General features: G+C 31.4%; 6 protein-coding genes across 10 annotated transcripts; 2 read left to right on the top strand and 4 right to left on the bottom strand.

Moving 5' to 3' along the window:
* The first annotated feature begins 17 nt into the window (after window positions 1–17).
* Window positions 18–4,334, top strand: Pras40 (Proline-rich Akt substrate 40 kDa). The gene is made up of 8 exons (XM_076393188.1): window positions 18–903; window positions 1,102–1,275; window positions 1,393–1,516; window positions 1,636–1,816; window positions 1,897–2,107; window positions 2,182–2,335; window positions 2,484–2,623; window positions 2,729–4,334. Exons 1-8 carry the CDS (start codon window positions 781–783, stop codon window positions 2,849–2,851), a joined length of 1,230 nt encoding a protein of 409 aa, XP_076249303.1. The 5' UTR covers window positions 18–780; the 3' UTR covers window positions 2,852–4,334.
* Window positions 4,335–4,681: 347 nt separating this feature from the next.
* Window positions 4,682–6,682, bottom strand: Eif3m (eukaryotic translation initiation factor 3 subunit M). Its single transcript, XM_076393189.1, has 7 exons — window positions 6,610–6,682; window positions 6,281–6,460; window positions 6,113–6,207; window positions 5,825–6,043; window positions 5,485–5,753; window positions 5,251–5,394; window positions 4,682–4,989 (listed from the first exon to the last, which is right to left on the bottom strand). The coding sequence occupies exons 1-7, from the start codon at window positions 6,652–6,654 to the stop codon at window positions 4,766–4,768; spliced, it is 1,176 nt and encodes a 391-aa protein (XP_076249304.1). The 5' UTR covers window positions 6,655–6,682; the 3' UTR covers window positions 4,682–4,765.
* Window positions 6,683–7,105: 423 nt separating this feature from the next.
* Window positions 7,106–9,537, top strand: LOC143177630 (kinetochore protein NDC80 homolog). Its single transcript, XM_076375693.1, has 2 exons — window positions 7,106–7,328; window positions 7,405–9,537. Exons 1-2 carry the CDS (start codon window positions 7,106–7,108, stop codon window positions 9,138–9,140), a joined length of 1,959 nt encoding a protein of 652 aa, XP_076231808.1. The 3' UTR covers window positions 9,141–9,537.
* A 41-nt stretch (window positions 9,538–9,578) lies between these two features.
* Pmvk (Phosphomevalonate kinase) lies at window positions 9,579–10,807 on the bottom strand. The gene is made up of 4 exons (XM_076375700.1): window positions 10,420–10,807; window positions 10,131–10,336; window positions 9,910–10,059; window positions 9,579–9,835 (listed from the first exon to the last, which is right to left on the bottom strand). The coding sequence occupies exons 1-4, from the start codon at window positions 10,551–10,553 to the stop codon at window positions 9,714–9,716; spliced, it is 612 nt and encodes a 203-aa protein (XP_076231815.1). The 5' UTR covers window positions 10,554–10,807; the 3' UTR covers window positions 9,579–9,713.
* Window positions 10,808–10,933: 126 nt separating this feature from the next.
* Rpl29 (ribosomal protein L29) lies at window positions 10,934–11,908 on the bottom strand. The gene is made up of 4 exons (XM_076375701.1): window positions 11,812–11,908; window positions 11,530–11,584; window positions 11,275–11,339; window positions 10,934–11,098 (listed from the first exon to the last, which is right to left on the bottom strand). The coding sequence occupies exons 2-4, from the start codon at window positions 11,564–11,566 to the stop codon at window positions 10,982–10,984; spliced, it is 219 nt and encodes a 72-aa protein (XP_076231816.1). The 5' UTR covers window positions 11,567–11,584; window positions 11,812–11,908; the 3' UTR covers window positions 10,934–10,981.
* A 175-nt stretch (window positions 11,909–12,083) lies between these two features.
* On the bottom strand, window positions 12,084–16,735 carry LOC143177631 (calcium-independent phospholipase A2-gamma). Of its 5 annotated transcripts, none has more exons than XR_013001611.1 (10): window positions 16,440–16,735; window positions 15,342–15,750; window positions 14,896–15,268; window positions 14,605–14,817; window positions 14,423–14,446; window positions 14,108–14,316; window positions 13,804–14,002; window positions 13,509–13,715; window positions 13,112–13,432; window positions 12,084–12,869 (listed from the first exon to the last, which is right to left on the bottom strand). XR_013001611.1 is itself a non-coding variant. In XM_076375694.1 (9 exons), exons 1-9 carry the CDS (start codon window positions 16,484–16,486, stop codon window positions 13,179–13,181), a joined length of 1,935 nt encoding a protein of 644 aa, XP_076231809.1. In that variant the 5' UTR covers window positions 16,487–16,735; the 3' UTR covers window positions 12,084–13,178. The 5 variants fall into 5 exon arrangements, 3 of the variants coding, with proteins under 3 accessions (XP_076231809.1, XP_076231811.1, XP_076231810.1); XR_013001612.1 differs by having other exon boundaries at window positions 12,084–12,866; XM_076375694.1 differs by having other exon boundaries at window positions 12,084–13,432.
* Window positions 16,736–17,372: the final 637 nt, after the last annotated feature.

The raw sequence follows: 17,372 nt of genomic DNA, 5'->3' as shown, positions 1-17,372 counted from the left end.
TAGGCAAGTATGTTTTTGTCTGGGGTGATCACGTACGCATTTGCACGCATCTATAAATCAGTGTTTATTTTTAGTAGAAGCTTCCGAAGATTTTCAGAGATACTTGTAAATACGCATTCTGTAGCCAAGAAATGTAGGAATTCGTTATTTAACCCGTGGATCCATACAGGACGGTACAAGCGAGATAGCCGCATATTAAAACCGAAAACTGCCTCCGTATAAGGTGAAAACGTACTCTCGAACGCAAATACACACTAGCCACCGAGCCTCTTCGGTAAATCGGTAATTCATTTATATACTTCGTCTCGAGTGTGCGTGCCTGTCAACGGTGTACGAATTAAACCACAGACCGGATCAGAACGCAGCTGAATCGAAAATACCAGCACAGCCGCGGACGAAGCGTCTGTCGTTTTCTTTTGTAGCGAATATCCCACCGATCGCGGTGCCTTCGGTCGAACGCACTCTCCGATACACGATTTGAAATTCAACAGTAGCGCGGAACGCACAGTGTTGCGACAACCTTACTTCTCGAACCGCCGTTTCGCACCTTCTATTGTCTTGCACTGTGCGATCATTCACGAGAGCTTCGATCTGTTCGAATTTTAAAAATTGAAAGTGTCGAAGGGACTAGACCCTCGCAAAGATAGATTTCAAAGGATTTAAGCGAGATTTGAAGGGATTTGAGCGAGCTGTGCATACACAGTGTACGAGTCCCGGCGTCGTGAAACAGTGCGCTCCATTGAGTCTCTTTTCAAGAACGTTCCGCGCTGATTGTGTAAGATGCATATTGTGTGCAAATGTTTGAACGTGTCCATAAAATCGAGGGGCACTGAACTGCAAAAGGTCAACATTGATAATATCGAAGTGTCACCACAAGAACGGACCGATGGTTTCTTCCGTCAGGTGAGATGTTTTTTTTTTTGTTTTCGTGAAATGTTTCGATTACGATTTGTTTATTTACTTTGAGTGTGAACGATGAATAAGTCGTTTGTGGAGCTTTTTTGTGTGATTGATGTGGTGATTTTCTTTTGGAGACTATGGTGTGGTGTTGCAAAGATGTGAAACTGTTTACTAGAACTAGCTTTTGTATATCTTGAACAGAATCTTGCAACAGTACCTGAATTGGAAGGTATTACTAAGGAACAACCGGGTTTGGTAGAGATAAGAAATGTAGGAGTATGGGCTATTCACCGTTGTTACAATTGCTCGATGTACACACATGCTGTACACAGAGATTTTGGTGCTGCTTTAGTTCTTATTAATAGTGACATTGTTGTGAGTACAAACCTTTCTCTGCAAACTTTTATTTTATTTATAATGTTAGTTGTACATTTATGTTATTAATTTAAACCTTACACTTTATTCTTGTCATGTCATGCCTTTTTATTGTAGACTTTCCCTGAAGAAATAAACAAGTTAAAATCCAGTCCAGACTATAGCCCAGTATTTAGAATAATAATTGCTCATAATACTTTGGATGACCTCGATTACCTTCAACAACCTACCAAATTTTCTGGTACATCTATTAACAATTTAATTTAATGATTAATCAAGTATAATCCAAATAAAAATTATAGACTTATTTCAATCTTTGGGAAATATATCCTCATTACATATTTCATCTTATCTGTCCAGTGTCGCAGTTACCCAACAATATACAAGTGGCTTTGGGTGGTCTCCAACAGCAGCTTGAAGAAGCTGTTCAACGGCGGTCTGCAGAAATAGAAGATAAAATTCGTGCTTTCACAGCAGAGCAGCATCGAATACTGGAGCAATTTCGTGAAAGAGTTCATAATGAACATAGATTATTAACAAGGTTTTATTCATAAATTAGCATACATAGTGTATTAATGTTGGATTATATTTTTAAATGTATATCTTCTATATATTTTTCAGGTTAATATGCAGTGGACAAGAAACAAATAGATTAACAAATAATATAGAGACTCCTCCTACTACCCCAGACAGTTTTACAACCACTTTAACTACCTCTACAACTAATGCAGTAAATACAGTATCTCAAGTAATATCAAATGAAGCGAAAATTGTTATTGGTCCTAATGTTAAGCGTGAATCAGGTGCTAAATATTCTCCTAATCTTCTTATTGTAAGTATATCACTGTAAAATCATATATTTTAATTTTTTTAATGTAACACAAACGCTTGATCAATGTTTTACAGAATGGTAACATAGATAAAAAAGACCGTTTATACATATATACTAAAGAAACAAGTAGTTTTGACTCAGAAACTTTATTTCCTCTGGAAGGAATGGAAGAAGATACTGTTACAACTGATACAATTCAATCTTCAGAAGATGGATCTGATACAGACGGTTAGTTTACACTTTGCTTTATATGTATTAATACTTGACAGACTGCTCACAAGATTTCTCATTTTTATTTTACATTTTTCAAAACTACCAACTTTAGAATATTAATTGGAGTGTAATAAACCTGTAATGTTACTGATATTATGTTTAGATTCTGGTCAAGATGAAGGTATTCACATGCCAAGAGGACAGAGAGGAGGTCATCCTACATTAGCTAAGTCATTACCAGTTAGTGTCCCATCCTTCCCTTCATACGTACGTAAAACAATTCAAGATGAAGATGATGATCAGGTACATTTCTTATTTTACAATCTAAAATATTGTTTCATATTTTCAAATATTGCGTATTGTTATACAAGAACATTTCTTATTAGTATGATTGAAATATTATTTCAGTTGTCAAGAGATCCACACGATCCACATAACATTCGAGCTTCAATTAAAGCTCTAGCTAAGAGCGTTCATGGTGATACAGTATTTGGAGATCTGCCACGTCCTCGTTTCTCTACTCAAATCTGACTTTGCAACAATTTCAAAGAAACAGAATAAGTTTGTGTTAAGAAAACAATATACACGTACAGTACCTATTATTCGTAATTTATCTTTCAGTAAATGCTACGAGATTGATGTATGCAAAGACAGAATAAATATAAAACTCTATATAATTATTAATATCTTACATATTTTGAATACATTTGAAAGTCGAAAATCAGTTAGAATCATGGCTTTGTTAACTTGTTATTTTATAATACAAAAAGATTTTTATACTTGTCTTGAGGCTATATTATAGGTGTGCTATACAGTTATAATTAATCATGTACTGTTTAATTTAATGAAATATTTAGAATACAAAAAGTTAGAGCAACGTGAGATTTATGATGCCATATCTGAAAAAAAAATCGTACTAAAAACAAATCAAGGGACAACAAAGAAAGTTTCTTATGTATCAATTAGTAACTAAGCTATTGAAAGATAATTTTACTACAATAGTTATTATTTTTACAACGTACTATTATCTTTAGATGTAGAAACACTTATTATAAGTTATATCGGTAACTCTCGAAACGAATTACAGTCATAGACTGCCTACATGTTATACAATGTTTCACTGTGTTACATTAATTTTTCATGTTTGTTTCTTTTACCAGTTAATTCTTTATCATATTCAAGAATTGCACATTTCTCGCATGAATATTGTTATACTTTCTAATTATTATTATGTACAACAAAGTGTGCTTTGGTATAATCAAATGTTTACATAGTATATATTTTTATTAAGTCAAAATGAATAGTTTTCAATGATCTTATCAATTATTATTTTTCATTGGTCTCGAATGTCAAATCTAAGAATGTTCATGCAATAAGTTCAATGTTTTTTCATGTTTCTTATACGACTTAGTACATTTATTGGTATTTTGTATTAAATTTTTTATTATTTGACAAGTCTTAGTTCAATCATGAATGAAATATATGTATGTTTACAAAAAACAATTTTCTTGATACACATATTCTGTAAACGTATATAAATTGAACTTGAAACAGTATACAAGTATATGCGTCGCTGTACAAAAATATATGTAGAACACCTAGGTAAAAAGTTTTACATAGATTTTTGTACAAGTATCGATAAATATTATAATAAATATTTTTACTTTTCTTTTACATTATGAATTTGCTTCAAACCACCGCTGTGTTACTTTTTTATAGATTTGTATCGTTAGTTTCTTAAGATTTGTAATTTTTGTACTACTTAAATGCATCATGTGATAAGCAACAAGTTACAGATTAGAAACAAACAATAAGGCGAACTAGTACAAAAGATATGTGGCTTTTCTAATCGTGTAATGCAGTTATAAAATTGTATATGAACGTTCTATTTGGTCAAATTATAAGATATAAGAAATGCTCCTATGATAAAGCTTTATGTCACATATAAAATTGATTGATAATAATAAAATGTTGCTATATGATAAAAAAAGAAATAAAAAGATGCATAATCAGATTATCACCATTATTTTTATTTTGTGATTGTTTACACTGTAAAATCTACCGAGTTTCTATATTTTATTATTTTACATCGTTACAAAAAAATATTTAGTGTATATCAAAAGATACCTAAAAAATTTAATAGTCTTAAAATTGATTACAAAAGTTGTAAATCATCAGATAAAAAATCTATTTTGAAGGATAATGTTGTTCCTGAATAGTATTGACATTTCTTGCATATTTTGAATTAAAAATAAAAAAATATATTATATAATCGTTAAATATTGTGTAATAGTTACAAATTTAGTAGATATTTTTTATCGCAATCGTTTTTAACCGTATGATTTAATCAGAAACATAATACTGTAATCACGACACATTTTATTTATTCAGGTAAAATCTTCATATATGCAAGTCATGAGTTTTATATACATAACTTGAATGTTATCAATGATTGATAATGGCTTTGTTTTTGGCTGCAAGTTCCATTTGTGCAGTAGCTACGGATTTCATACCCTCCTGCACAGCAGATAAATTTGCTTTCCAAGCTGCAAGTAAATCACGTAATTGCATCCATTGTGGTCGGCCAAATGTTCTATGCATAGTGCTTGAAATAAGAACTTTACGACCAGCTTGATCCATACGTGCTCTGACGAGTTTCGTTTTCAGTACTGAAATATTTATTTCTCTTATATATTTATAGTACCAAAAATATTAAGTAAATCTAATTTATACTATGAATGTCGAATATCTCGATAACTTAGTAAAAATGAAGTTCTACCAAGCCAGTAATAATTCTTTAATATACCCTGCATACATTGTCTCCATTTTTATAATTAAATTTAGAGATCAATCTTATCTATGTAGGGTGAATAAGTGTTATTTATTCTACAGTATTAGTATCAATTATATGCAACTTTAAACTAGCTTACCATCAATAATAAAACTTTCAACTTCATTTTCATTAATTTGCAATTCTTCCTGTATTGTGCTAAATGACATTTCTGGATTTGTTTCTGCAAGTTGCATAAATGTTAGTAACCTCATCTTTTTCATGTTCTGTTCGTGATTTAATCCTAAAAAGATCATATAAAGTATATATTTTAATTAATATTAATATGTTTATAATAACACTGTTTCAAGATTCTAGTCATATGTTTACATACCAAGTTGGTGCTCCACAAATTCCTTATGATGTTGATAAAAATGTAAATACTCAGGTAATTTGTCTTTCACGAATACAAGAAGTAAATCGTGAATGAGTTCTCCTTCTAAGAATTTTACAGGTTTCAATGCCAGTAATGGGTCAAGTAGGAATGTGTTTGGATCTGCTAATGCAGCTAAAATGCAACGTTGTGCATCTTCCCTAGCATCAGAGGCATTTTCTGCTGTATAAGTGCCTAGGAGTTCTACCATTACTGCAGCAGCCTGTTCTCTGCATAATTTTCACCTGTATTTAATACACCATTCCATTTTAAAATTCTTTGAAATAAGACTTTTAGTTACCCTTGTTTACAGCTTAGCAATACTTCATGAAGCAATCGAAGTAACTTTTGCATTTGTTCATTTGATGGTGGGAACGATGCAAATTGTTGTTTTAGCTGCTGTATTCCACCATATACTGCTTTCACTTGATCTACATTACGAGCAATTTGAACTATGTGATAATAAACATGATATCTTATTGGAGAATCATCAGAGAGGGATTGAAACAACAACCATAATCTAAAATAATTTTAAATTATGTATACACTTTCAAATATTATTAATATACTTCCATTTCTATTTACTTACGCTTTTAAGCACACTAAACCAAGTTTGTAACCAGGGGCTTTTATTAGTTTCTCACAGAATGCTAATATTAAATTTTCTGCTCTTTCAGTTGGTATCTACAATGAAATATTTTAAGGAAATCTGCTGATTACACGTCAAGCTTTGGTTATTCAAGCACAGAGTACTTACTACTATCATAATAGACACAATGTCATTTAAAACAGTTTCTATTTCACTTTCATTTCCTTCTTTGAAACAAGCTTCACATACACCAATAATCTTGTGCAAATCATCCTCTATACCTTTTGGAGATTTTTCTTCACTAATTTCAGCACCCAAGCTCTTAAAATATACCCTTAGTTCCTGTGCCTAGAAAATACAGCAAATTTATTAGGGAAGAAATATAACCTATACCTTACAGACGTTTGCAATAATAATTACATTTATCACATATTATAAGATATTATAAGCATTATTAGGAGCACTATATTGTCTAATATAATACTGGTATGTCATACCTGGTCTTCTAAGGGTAATTCCATAAAAATCGGCGGAACTTGCATCTTGATAAGCACCACCACGTTTTCACAACTAAAGACTTATTAGCAGAGATTGAACTGAAGTTAGTAATACACAATATTCGTTTCTTCAAAGTAGCCAACTGTACAGAGAATTTCACTCTAACCAACTTCAATCTTCCTGTGTGAAGTCAGCTCACATTCACCAATTTTAATAAAATACACCCCAAAAAATTGTTCTTCCGCTGCTTTTAATTGCTCTGTTAATTATTTTGTAAGATAAATTTTATTAGATTTAAAAAGTCAGCACATGTTTTATACCGACTTGAAGTAGGACATAAATTCATTAATATACATTGTGTTATCCATCTTATATCTTGCATTTCTATGCATAACGACGAAATTCAAAATGTGAGGGACTTTGAAAAACGTTTTAATTGTCGTAATAGAATTTGCAGTTATTGAATTGAAAAAGTGTACTGTATTTTCATAAAAAATGCGAAGTAGTTCTGTGGGACGTAGGTCATCCACAAATCCTGTGAGAATATCTATGTTCGAGAGAGAAGATAGAAGTTTAACACGACTTGACTCGAGGAAAACACAAACGCTAAAATCAAAGCATTCAGTTTCTACGGCAGACAGTTCTCACATACCTAGATCACGTCTTCCAGTTTCTTCGAATGATAGAGCAAGCAGAGGAACAACTCTAAAGGCAACAGGTAACATTGTCATTCTGAATATACAGCATGAATTAATTAACTTCGAAAATATTTGTGACTATTGTCATTCTTTTAGGTAGAACTCCCCTTCGACATGGACCAACAACTCCTAGAACACCAAGTACAAATGCTAGCAAACATTCTGTTCTCCTTACCGTTGGAAGTTCTAATAGGGTTCATGCGGCCCTTCCAACAGGGCGTAGATCTTTATCAGCCGATCGTGCTAGTAGCCTTGGCATAAAAAGTTCCAGGAAAGATACAAGACCTCTCACAGATAAAGTGTTTCAAGCCCACATGTTGACTACAATAGATAATTACTTTGCTATGAATCAACTTTCTTTTATGCTTAATAGCAATGGTAGTTTGAAACCAATTACTTTAAAGATGTTTGTAGAAGTTTCTGCTCATTTAGTAAAAATGCTAGATATTAAACAAGTTCTTACAGTATCAAATTATGTAGAGGAATTGCCAAAAATTGCAAAAAAGCTTCATTATCCTGGTGTTATTACAAAATCATGGTTAAAGACTGCTAATGCTACATTGTCTTGGCCTAATGTTCTGGGCTGGATTTGTTGGTTGGTAGAAATCTGTAAAGTAAGAGAAATAGCTCTTCAAAAATATAGTTTAAGTAATTTACCCTTTGTGGGTGATGATAAGGAATCCAAAAGCAATAAGAATGCCTTTTTCTCAATGCTTGACTTTTACAATGCCTGGAATGAGGAAAAACTTGAGGAAGAAGCAGCAATGGTTGAAAAATATTTACAAGAAATTGAAGCTCAACAAGGAGTGAATGAAGAGGATTTAAAGAATGTACTTTTTGAGATAGAAGAAGAAACGGCTAAGCTGCAGGCAGCTGAAGAAAATGGAAATAAAATTGATGAAGAAGTAAAAGTTTTACAAGAAGTATTATCATCTTTGCAAAATAAAGAAAAAATGCAGCTAAGTGATTTAAGTACAAAAGAGGAGTCTATAAAAACAATTAATCTTGAAACAGATAAAATAAACATTGAATCTAATGTACTGTGTGAACAAATCCGTTTGCAAAATGAACAACAGAATGAGATACTTTCAGTTATTAAAGAACAGCCAATGTCTACAATAGAACGAGATAAAATAGTAGGGAAATGTACAGAAATTGAAAATTACATTATTCAATTTGATGAACATTTACAAGAGATACGAAAAGAATTGTACAATATGGACATGAAGTTATCATCTGTACATAATAATTTAAATAAACAAATCCTAGCGTATAATAAAGAAATAATAATGCACCTTAATGATGACATGGGTGTAAATTTAGAGGAATTAAAAATGCCAGATACATGTCTATTAGATCCTCAAATTATGGAGATACTGAACGCGAAAGCAGATTTAATGAATGAGCTTAAGGATGCAATGAAGAAACAACTGATCGAAAAAGAACGTTTAGTAGAATTAAAATCTAACGAATTAGAACATTTTCAGGAACGAATGAAGATTTTAGAAGATGAAAGTAGCGATATTGCTAATAAAATTCAAGAAAAGAAAAGTCGTATAAATAAAATCAAGACCGGCGCCAAAAATGAGGAGGCAAGATTAAAAGAACAAATAAGGACTTTGCAGAATGATATTAAAGAGATTCACGATCGGATGCCAGATAAACAAAAATTAGCAATAGAATTAGAAGAAGCGGAGGATAAATTAGAAGCCGTTCGTAGAAGAAGGACATACATAGAAGAATCTGCTAAATTATTTTTTGATCAATTTTATGAAATTTTAGGCGAGCATAGGAATGAACTTTATAATATATTAATAAAGCGTAATAAGTAATATAATATAGTTTGTATATAACTACTTAAATTGTATAAAAGTATCAAATTGCAATATGTACATATACATGTAGTTGATAAGATTACAAAAAGACAGATAGATAAAAAATTAGATATATTTTTAAAATATTGCAATGTTTTAAAACTTGTATAAAAATAAAATTTTATTGTAAAAGTAGTGTTTCTAAAATAATACTATTTTTTTATTTGTACACATAACGAGGAAGAATTTTTGCTAAGTCAGTATTGATTAATATAGTAGTTCGCGCTCTTTTGAATCGTAACACGGAAGGTCGTAACGAAAATTTCAAACGTGCATACAATCGTGTACAATATTTGACACGATTTCAATTGTTTAATTTGTTTAATTATCGTATAATTTTTTATGCCATTTACTTACTAGCATGTATGTATGTTTATACTGATTAAAAAATCGATACACTTTTGAATATCTTTTATTTCACTTCTATCTATCATTTATTACAAGATATACCAAAATTAACAGTGGCACATGTACAAGTATGCATAGAAATGATTATTTTCAATTCACACATACATTGCAATTTATCTTATCTTAATTAATTAATTCCAATATCTGTTGTAATATATGTTCTATGTTCTCATCATTATTAGTCACTTTTAAATCCCACGTATCTATATCATCCAAATCACATTCAGTTTCAGAATCATCAATACCTATAATTTATATGTGCAAATTCAGTGAAATTCGTAAATTAAGAATTTTATTTCTGTCGCAGTTTCATACTTACCCGGAACAAAAGTCCAACCTCGTTTCTGTCTAATCGAATCATCCGACACAATTCGAATTGTTTTACATACGTCACCAAAGTTTTCAGAAAACCACTGTACATCCGTTTTTCTTCGTGTGTCGCTTATTATCCATATCGGTTTACCGTATGCTGAAAGGAAATGATGTATATCATTGATTGTGATCTTTTGAAGGTACTTTGTATGAAATTTAATTGTTTACCATTATACATATCTATCGCTGCGCGACAAAAATAACCGTAATCGTTCTTTCTTACACTTTCCCCCCATTTGGCCATTTCAAGGCGATAATTTTCTTTATATTGTCCATCCCCTAACAATTCATCAATATCAAGTCCCAATGATTTAGCCCAATGAGATTTGATGGGTCCTGATAACTTCACGATGACGCTCCTGTCAGAGCCGAGCCTAACAGAAATATATTACCAATCGTATTAGATTAGATCTCGATCATTAATATTATTATCTTTATATAGTTAGAAACTTATTACCTTTCATGTAAAATGTTAGTAACAAAGTCCTTGCCGGATTTTCTTTTACCGCTGAATAATAAAATTGATCGCGGTTTTGATGAATGTTTAAAATTTATCGCGCACTCTTCACCTGCACTATGTTCAGTCGCCATATTGACTTTGCGATATAATCATTTGAATATTGTTCAAGTATTACAGATTGCAGTTATTTTATACACTCGTTACGTTATATCAGACATGAATATGTACATATTTAAAGCTCATGAAATAGGAATGTTTTTATCAAAAAATAAAATCGCTACTTTTTCGATTTCAACATTAATATATGAAAAACCATTTCTTGCTTTTTCATAAGCAACACCTTGTTTAATTATAAAGGTGTGAAAGTCTTGCAACAATGATCCTCTAAATTTTTAGGAGTTACTTGACCTGAATCTCCATTATTTAAATAACAAAGAAATTTAGACATCACTATACAAGTATAATAAACAAGAACGGGATTATATAACACAACAAAGTGGACACAATAAAATATTGTTTTTAGTTTTTATTATAATAAAGTCATTTCTCTATAAGAATTTTATTTATTTTTAGCCTCACGAAGAGCTTTACGTTTTTGCGCCCGTTTCAGTTGCAATTCTGGTTTCAAATTGTGCTTCTTTGCAAAACGTTGATTCCTCAAGAACTTCGAGTCCATCTGGAAAACAAATGAAATGAAAAGAATGGTGTCACATTTACAAAACAGACTCATGCATTTTTTACTTTGAACAATTTGTTTGCATGGATGTAAGTTAAATATGTAAATGATTTAAAACTAATGCAAGGCAGCTAAAGAACATCTATTTACATTCATAAAAATACTTAAAAACTTACACCAAGTGTGGATTCATGCCTATAGCGCTTAGGTTTCTTAATACCATTTCTGTGAGCCTTGCGGTCTGTAAATTGAAATAACATATAATTATATGTCCCACGTGAAAATCAATTAATTTAATGTAATAATATATTTAAGTGTAACACAAAAATTAGCTGTAAACAAATAAAATGTTTTCACAAAATATACTTTCGCTACATCGATATAAATTTTATACTTCACAAAAATATATTGTAAATAATTTTTGTACTTACTCTGATTGTGATTTGTGTGATTCTTAGACTTTGCCATTTTCACGTATCACAGAATCTGAAACAGAAATTATTTCAGTCAATTATACCATACTCTGTTATAAACAAAATTAGAGGTTAGGTGTCTGTTTAGGTACAATCATATCTCTGAAAGGATTTTTAGAAAATAAATATAAAGGACGGTTGTAAATTACATTTGCTTAACTTTCAAAAGTAATTTATCGTCAATATTATATTAAATATTCACAGATTATATGGATACACAAAATAATAATTTATACTTACAAAGACTATCCGCAAGAGCTCGGAAACGGAAGTGCGAAGAAAGAGGAAAATTCTCTAGACAGTGGCGCCAAATGTGTTTCTTTATTGAATATTGAATAACTATCATATCAGGTTTTTTTAAAATTATGTTTTAATAATCTTTTAATAATTAATTAATAAAAGTAATCTTTCAATCCCTGAATATTAAGGTTCAAGACATAACCATATAACTTCAACGATATAAATTAATAATATTGTTTTGAGTGAGTATAAGTAATTATTATGATAACAGGTTACACAAATAAATAAGTGTTCCTTTTATTTAAAGTTCTCTTTGTACTAATACATTTGTATTACTTAAGTAGAAAATCAAGGTTACAGTTTTTATTCGTTATAGTCTCACGACTCGTTACAAGCATCAAGCTTATAAGACGTCGTACAGTCGCTTCTGTCGTAAATGGCATAATAATTCAAAGAATCAATAGAGATAACAACAAGCTTATAACGAGTAAATACTGTAGTATAAGATTTAAACTTAAAATTATATACATTGATGATTGAGGTATTTAATTGATCAAGTTATATTAAGCTACTTTGGTCGTGTTTGTATACGCATGTGCGCATACACTAAAACATTGCACTCTGACTTTTGTGGTAACACAAAATTTTAACCACAGAATAAAAATATCAGTTTTATCATATATTTAGCAAAATTTAAAAAGAAAGAGAAAACAGTAAATCTCTCCAATATAGTAACAATCACAGTAATATAAATATTGTAAGATTTTATTAACTAATAATACTTTGTTGTACGATAAAAGATTCTTTCTCTACACATTAATACTAAGAGAGTACATTTAATTTGTACATTATGTATGTATCTGTACACACACATGTACATCCATATTTAACCATTTAAGCAGTGAGTTTCTTTACACATTTCCAGAAACATGACGTAATCGTACGTTCGTATCGCTTAAAAGGTTTTAATCGACTTATTACGCTATTTCCTTGAAAAGTCGATTACCAAGACATCAGCCAGACTCATTACATTCATGCCAAACATGTTTCTTTCGCTGCTGTTTTAGAAAATTTTAGTTAACAAAAACTGTTTTACAAACGTTCAATTATATATGAATCTTGTTATTTTTTACTGTACAAAGTATAACAATATATCAGGCATAGATTTTAAATAAAATATCAATATCGAAACATGTTACATGTATAATTTTAAATAGTATATGTTACTATGTCGTACACAGATACTATTTAATAACACTATTACTACTACATTAAATAGTAATTTGTACTTAATGCTTACATAATTGTTGATGTATTTGTATAAGTTATGGAATGCACGGTAACTCATAAAATGATCCACAAGCAATTCATAGAGTTGACATTAGTTTTCGCAGTCTAATCCAGTCTGCGATCCTCTGTTGGATTCGTTTCTTCTGTAATAAAACTTCAGCAGCTCTTTGAAATTTCTCTTCATTCCTACGTATGTACATTCTCGCATCTTGTTCTAGTTGGTCGATCTTCTCTGGTCGATTCTCTACCATCGACAACATTTCCGTCAAGTATGGATTAAAACGGAAATAAACTTCTTCGGGAAGAAGATCGTTCAACATTGTGTGAACGGCTATATAATAAAATAATTATTAATATCATTGTTAAAAATACAAGTACATCGTTAATATATCAACAATAAATGTTACCTTCCGTATCTGTCGCACTCTCCACAATTTTAGTAAATTTTTCTGTCCAACTTGAAGTAGAGACTTCCAAAGGTTCACTGTCAGGTTCCTGAATTTTGTATGGTGTCCTTCCAGTTCCAAATGAAATTACACATTGAATCGGATTGTTCGGCCATAAATGCTTGGCTTCGTGTAGTGCAACTGCACATGGATTATTTACGAGTATACCTGTGAAAATGATACGAATAAGCTTTCAACATTTTTTAGTTTATTTAAGTAAAAAAGTTTGTAACTACACAAACGAATTAAACGTTACCTCCATCCTGATGAAGGAATGTGCCGTATTTGAATTCTTCGAAATAACATGGTGCAGCTGCAGATGCTCTTATGGCTTCCCATAATTTGTGCTTATGGGATCCTAGATACTGACTCTCTACCCGATGGGGCAAAGTATAATTTCGAAACACATATGCCATTACTCCTGCATGATTTACTACAGCAGATATGGCCGCAAACTGAAAGAAGGGATTTTTGTTCAAAATAAAGTTCTGGACCTTTAATTGAGAAAAGAATAAGAAATATTTTTGTTACTCTCTATGTAAATGAAACACGAATCTTACCTTTGGTGTTTTTGGATCGCGAATAGTTTTTATGAGAATCTTATCACCTAAGTGTTCTTGCAATAGTTTTTCCCAAAGCGCTGTATCATAATACGAGTGACTCCACAAGATGTTACCCGTGCCCTTTATAGCGTTTTGAGTGAACACTTTAATACTCAGTTCCTTGTACAATTCTGATATTTCATTCAATGATTTACGTTTATGTACACCTGAAAAATTGTATTCTATGCAAATTTCTTCTTATTACACTATGTTGTACATTTGAGCCACAAATATAATTGCAAAAGTTATAACAAAAAGTGTACAACAACTTACCTTCAATAGAATCCTTTGAAAGGACTGTACATAGAAATAGAATTAATAATTATGAAATCCTTTTCAAAGACAAAATGCATCACTTATGCATTTTAATATTTTAAAGCAATCGAAAACCAAGCAAACGTTTGTTAAAAACACATTTAGTGATCAATCGAAGGGAATTTACGTCGTATACGTACCTAACGCGGCGGCAAGAATAGCTCCTGTACTCACACCACATATGTAATCGAACATTTCATATGTCTTCTTCCCTGTTAGTTCTTCCAATTTTTTTAACATTTCTATAACTAATATTCCACGCATACCGCCTCCATCGATAGAAAGGATTCTAATACCTCGACCAGGCAATGGATCTGTGTAGCCTAATACTGCTAGGGCTTCTCTAATAGATGCTGCAATATTCACATCTCAGAATTATTATAATGATCACTCCAAGGAGCCAAATTCTTGATAATAAATAATTTACACACCTTTTATTTGTTCATCTTTAATTTTTCGTTGCGTATTAAGTAACACTCTAATTGCTCCTTCTTTGATTGCATAATGCCTAGCTTCTGGATACTGATCAATGTGAATTAACAAATCTTCAATTCTCCTCCACCTTGATGCATTTGATTCAGCAGTTACGATACTGTGTAAGACATGACGTGTCCTAGAGGTAATGCTGTGCTTTGGTATATTTTTATGGATATTTATTTTCCACTTTGGTGGCATAACCAAAGTAGCTGCTTTGCTTTTATTAGTTAATTTGAAAACCAAGACATCAATAATTTGTGAAAGATCATATGTCTGTTCTTTAACTTCCACTTTTTTATCACCTGTTGTCTTTTCTTCAGTTTGTGGCTAAAATTATAAAGAATTAGTAAAAAGTCTATCTAATCATTTTTTAAGTATTTCTTGAACTCTATTAAAGTACCTGGTATATTTGTTTTTCTTTAAGGTCCTTAGGTACCATTATCTGTTCTTCTTCTATGACTTTTAATATAACTTTCTCGTCTTCTATTTTATCAATGTTCTGCTTTCCCGCAATTGTCTCCTTCTCAGGACTTGAATCCTTTGCATGATTGCTTGGTGATAATTTCCTTAAAGTATTAATTCGTGCGTAGGTTGCTTTCTGTAGAAAATCTATCCAATCCTTGGATAGAATGATTTGTATATTTTTATCGTAACCAGATTTATGCAAGTAGTCCTTGAGTTGTGCCAAGAGTTTGGAATAATTTTGCATTGACATTTTCGTTTTCCATAGGACATTTACATGATCCAATAATTTATTTCTGTCAAAGTTTCCACCACCGTTTCTACTTGCTGCACTATTCGTCAATTGTCTGTAAATTATCAATACTACGTTCGTATATCTTCGTCATAATATCGCGTATTACTTACGCTAAAACATGAACTTTTCATTGAACTGGTTTGTTATGTTTACAAACTATGAGAATTATAACACATAAGTTAACCTACGAGAATAATATATACTGGATTCTCAGAAGTACTGTCATTAAAACAAAAATATTACACCACCATTTCACGAAAGTACGTGATCATGCCGCAATGATAAGAATAATTATTCCGCGAAACTTGTAAAATTTATTATATTATTTTCGCTATAAAGCTATTCGTACACACAGGAGTTAAGTATCGAAGCTTTTGTTATTAATGAATAAATTTGTACGTACTGGGAGCCATTCTTATCCAGATCAGCTGTCAAAATCAGCTGACCCGTGGAAAATCGCAGAATGTTCTACCGAATTCTTAATTTAACAGCGACTTTTCGCGAAGCACAACGTTTAGTTAGTAAGTATGACTGTGTAACTATTATTAATTTAGACATAAGCCTAATTTTCTCCCCTTACGCAGGTGCGCAGGCTCACACGTAAGTATACGGACGTGGTACATCATCCAGCGTATAAGTGTACACCAAATACGTATGCACATACGTATGTATGAATATATGATGCATGCATTTATACAGAGAAAACAGAATTTAACTGTAATCCTGACACATCGAATTTACCTTGATAAAAGAAGGAATTTCCGATGATACATGGAAGGCCGTGTCATATCTTTCGTTTCTTTTAGGAACGAACTATAAAAAAAGAAAGTTACAACTTTTCACGCTAATAATTATTATCCACAATCGATACGATGTATTTTAAAACGTTCTTTGTTTTCAATTGATTTCTATAATCTTTATAAATGTTAACTGATTGTTATCGAAAGGAACCGATAATATCAATTCAGTATTTACACTGTTCGTCGTCGCTTCGGATTGAACGCGTGAACGTAGCTGTTCACTGCTAAACCGTTTCTAAACTAAGTTTGCTGCGTTGGATTGTACTTATATAAAAACAGCTTCCGACGCATTTGGAAGAGTTCAGCATGTAAATAAAATCACGCGATGTCATTGGACCAACGAGAATCGTTGGCATTGATACACGAGTTCAGTATATCCGCAGTTTGATACCCCAAGAGAGTACAAAATTGTTTCATCAATGCTGTCTACCTTTCCCACGTGTAAACATATTATTCGTTTTGTTTACTTCGGAATCCCTACGCATTTGCACACACGGAATGCATTTCACAATCATCCTAAAAAAAGAAAAATAAACAAATAGTATCATGCTTTACCTATTATCACACGTGAAAACGTAAAGTTTGCAACAGCAAATTTGTAAATATTGTGTGAATGATTTTAGCGCGTAAACGGTTTATTAAAATTAAAATGCGCGAAACGTATTCAAATAGTTGTAACTATGAACTTAAAATAATGATTATGAACTCAAAATAGTGATTATGAATCATCATTTAAGCATGGAAACATATGTACTAAGTATTTGTGTTTCTTCGTGCGCTTAATGCAAAACAAATAGAAGTATAACCTTTTGCATTTCGTATAAATATCCTTGTTCAGTTGCAAATATTTTTATCGTTTTCTTTATAGGAATTT

This window comes from Calliopsis andreniformis, chromosome 3 (genome assembly GCF_051401765.1).
Source record: "Calliopsis andreniformis isolate RMS-2024a chromosome 3, iyCalAndr_principal, whole genome shotgun sequence".
Taxonomy (NCBI): domain Eukaryota; kingdom Metazoa; phylum Arthropoda; class Insecta; order Hymenoptera; family Andrenidae; genus Calliopsis; species Calliopsis andreniformis.
The sequence above is the reverse complement of the archived record's forward strand: the minus strand, read 5'-3'. Positions and strand labels throughout refer to the sequence as shown.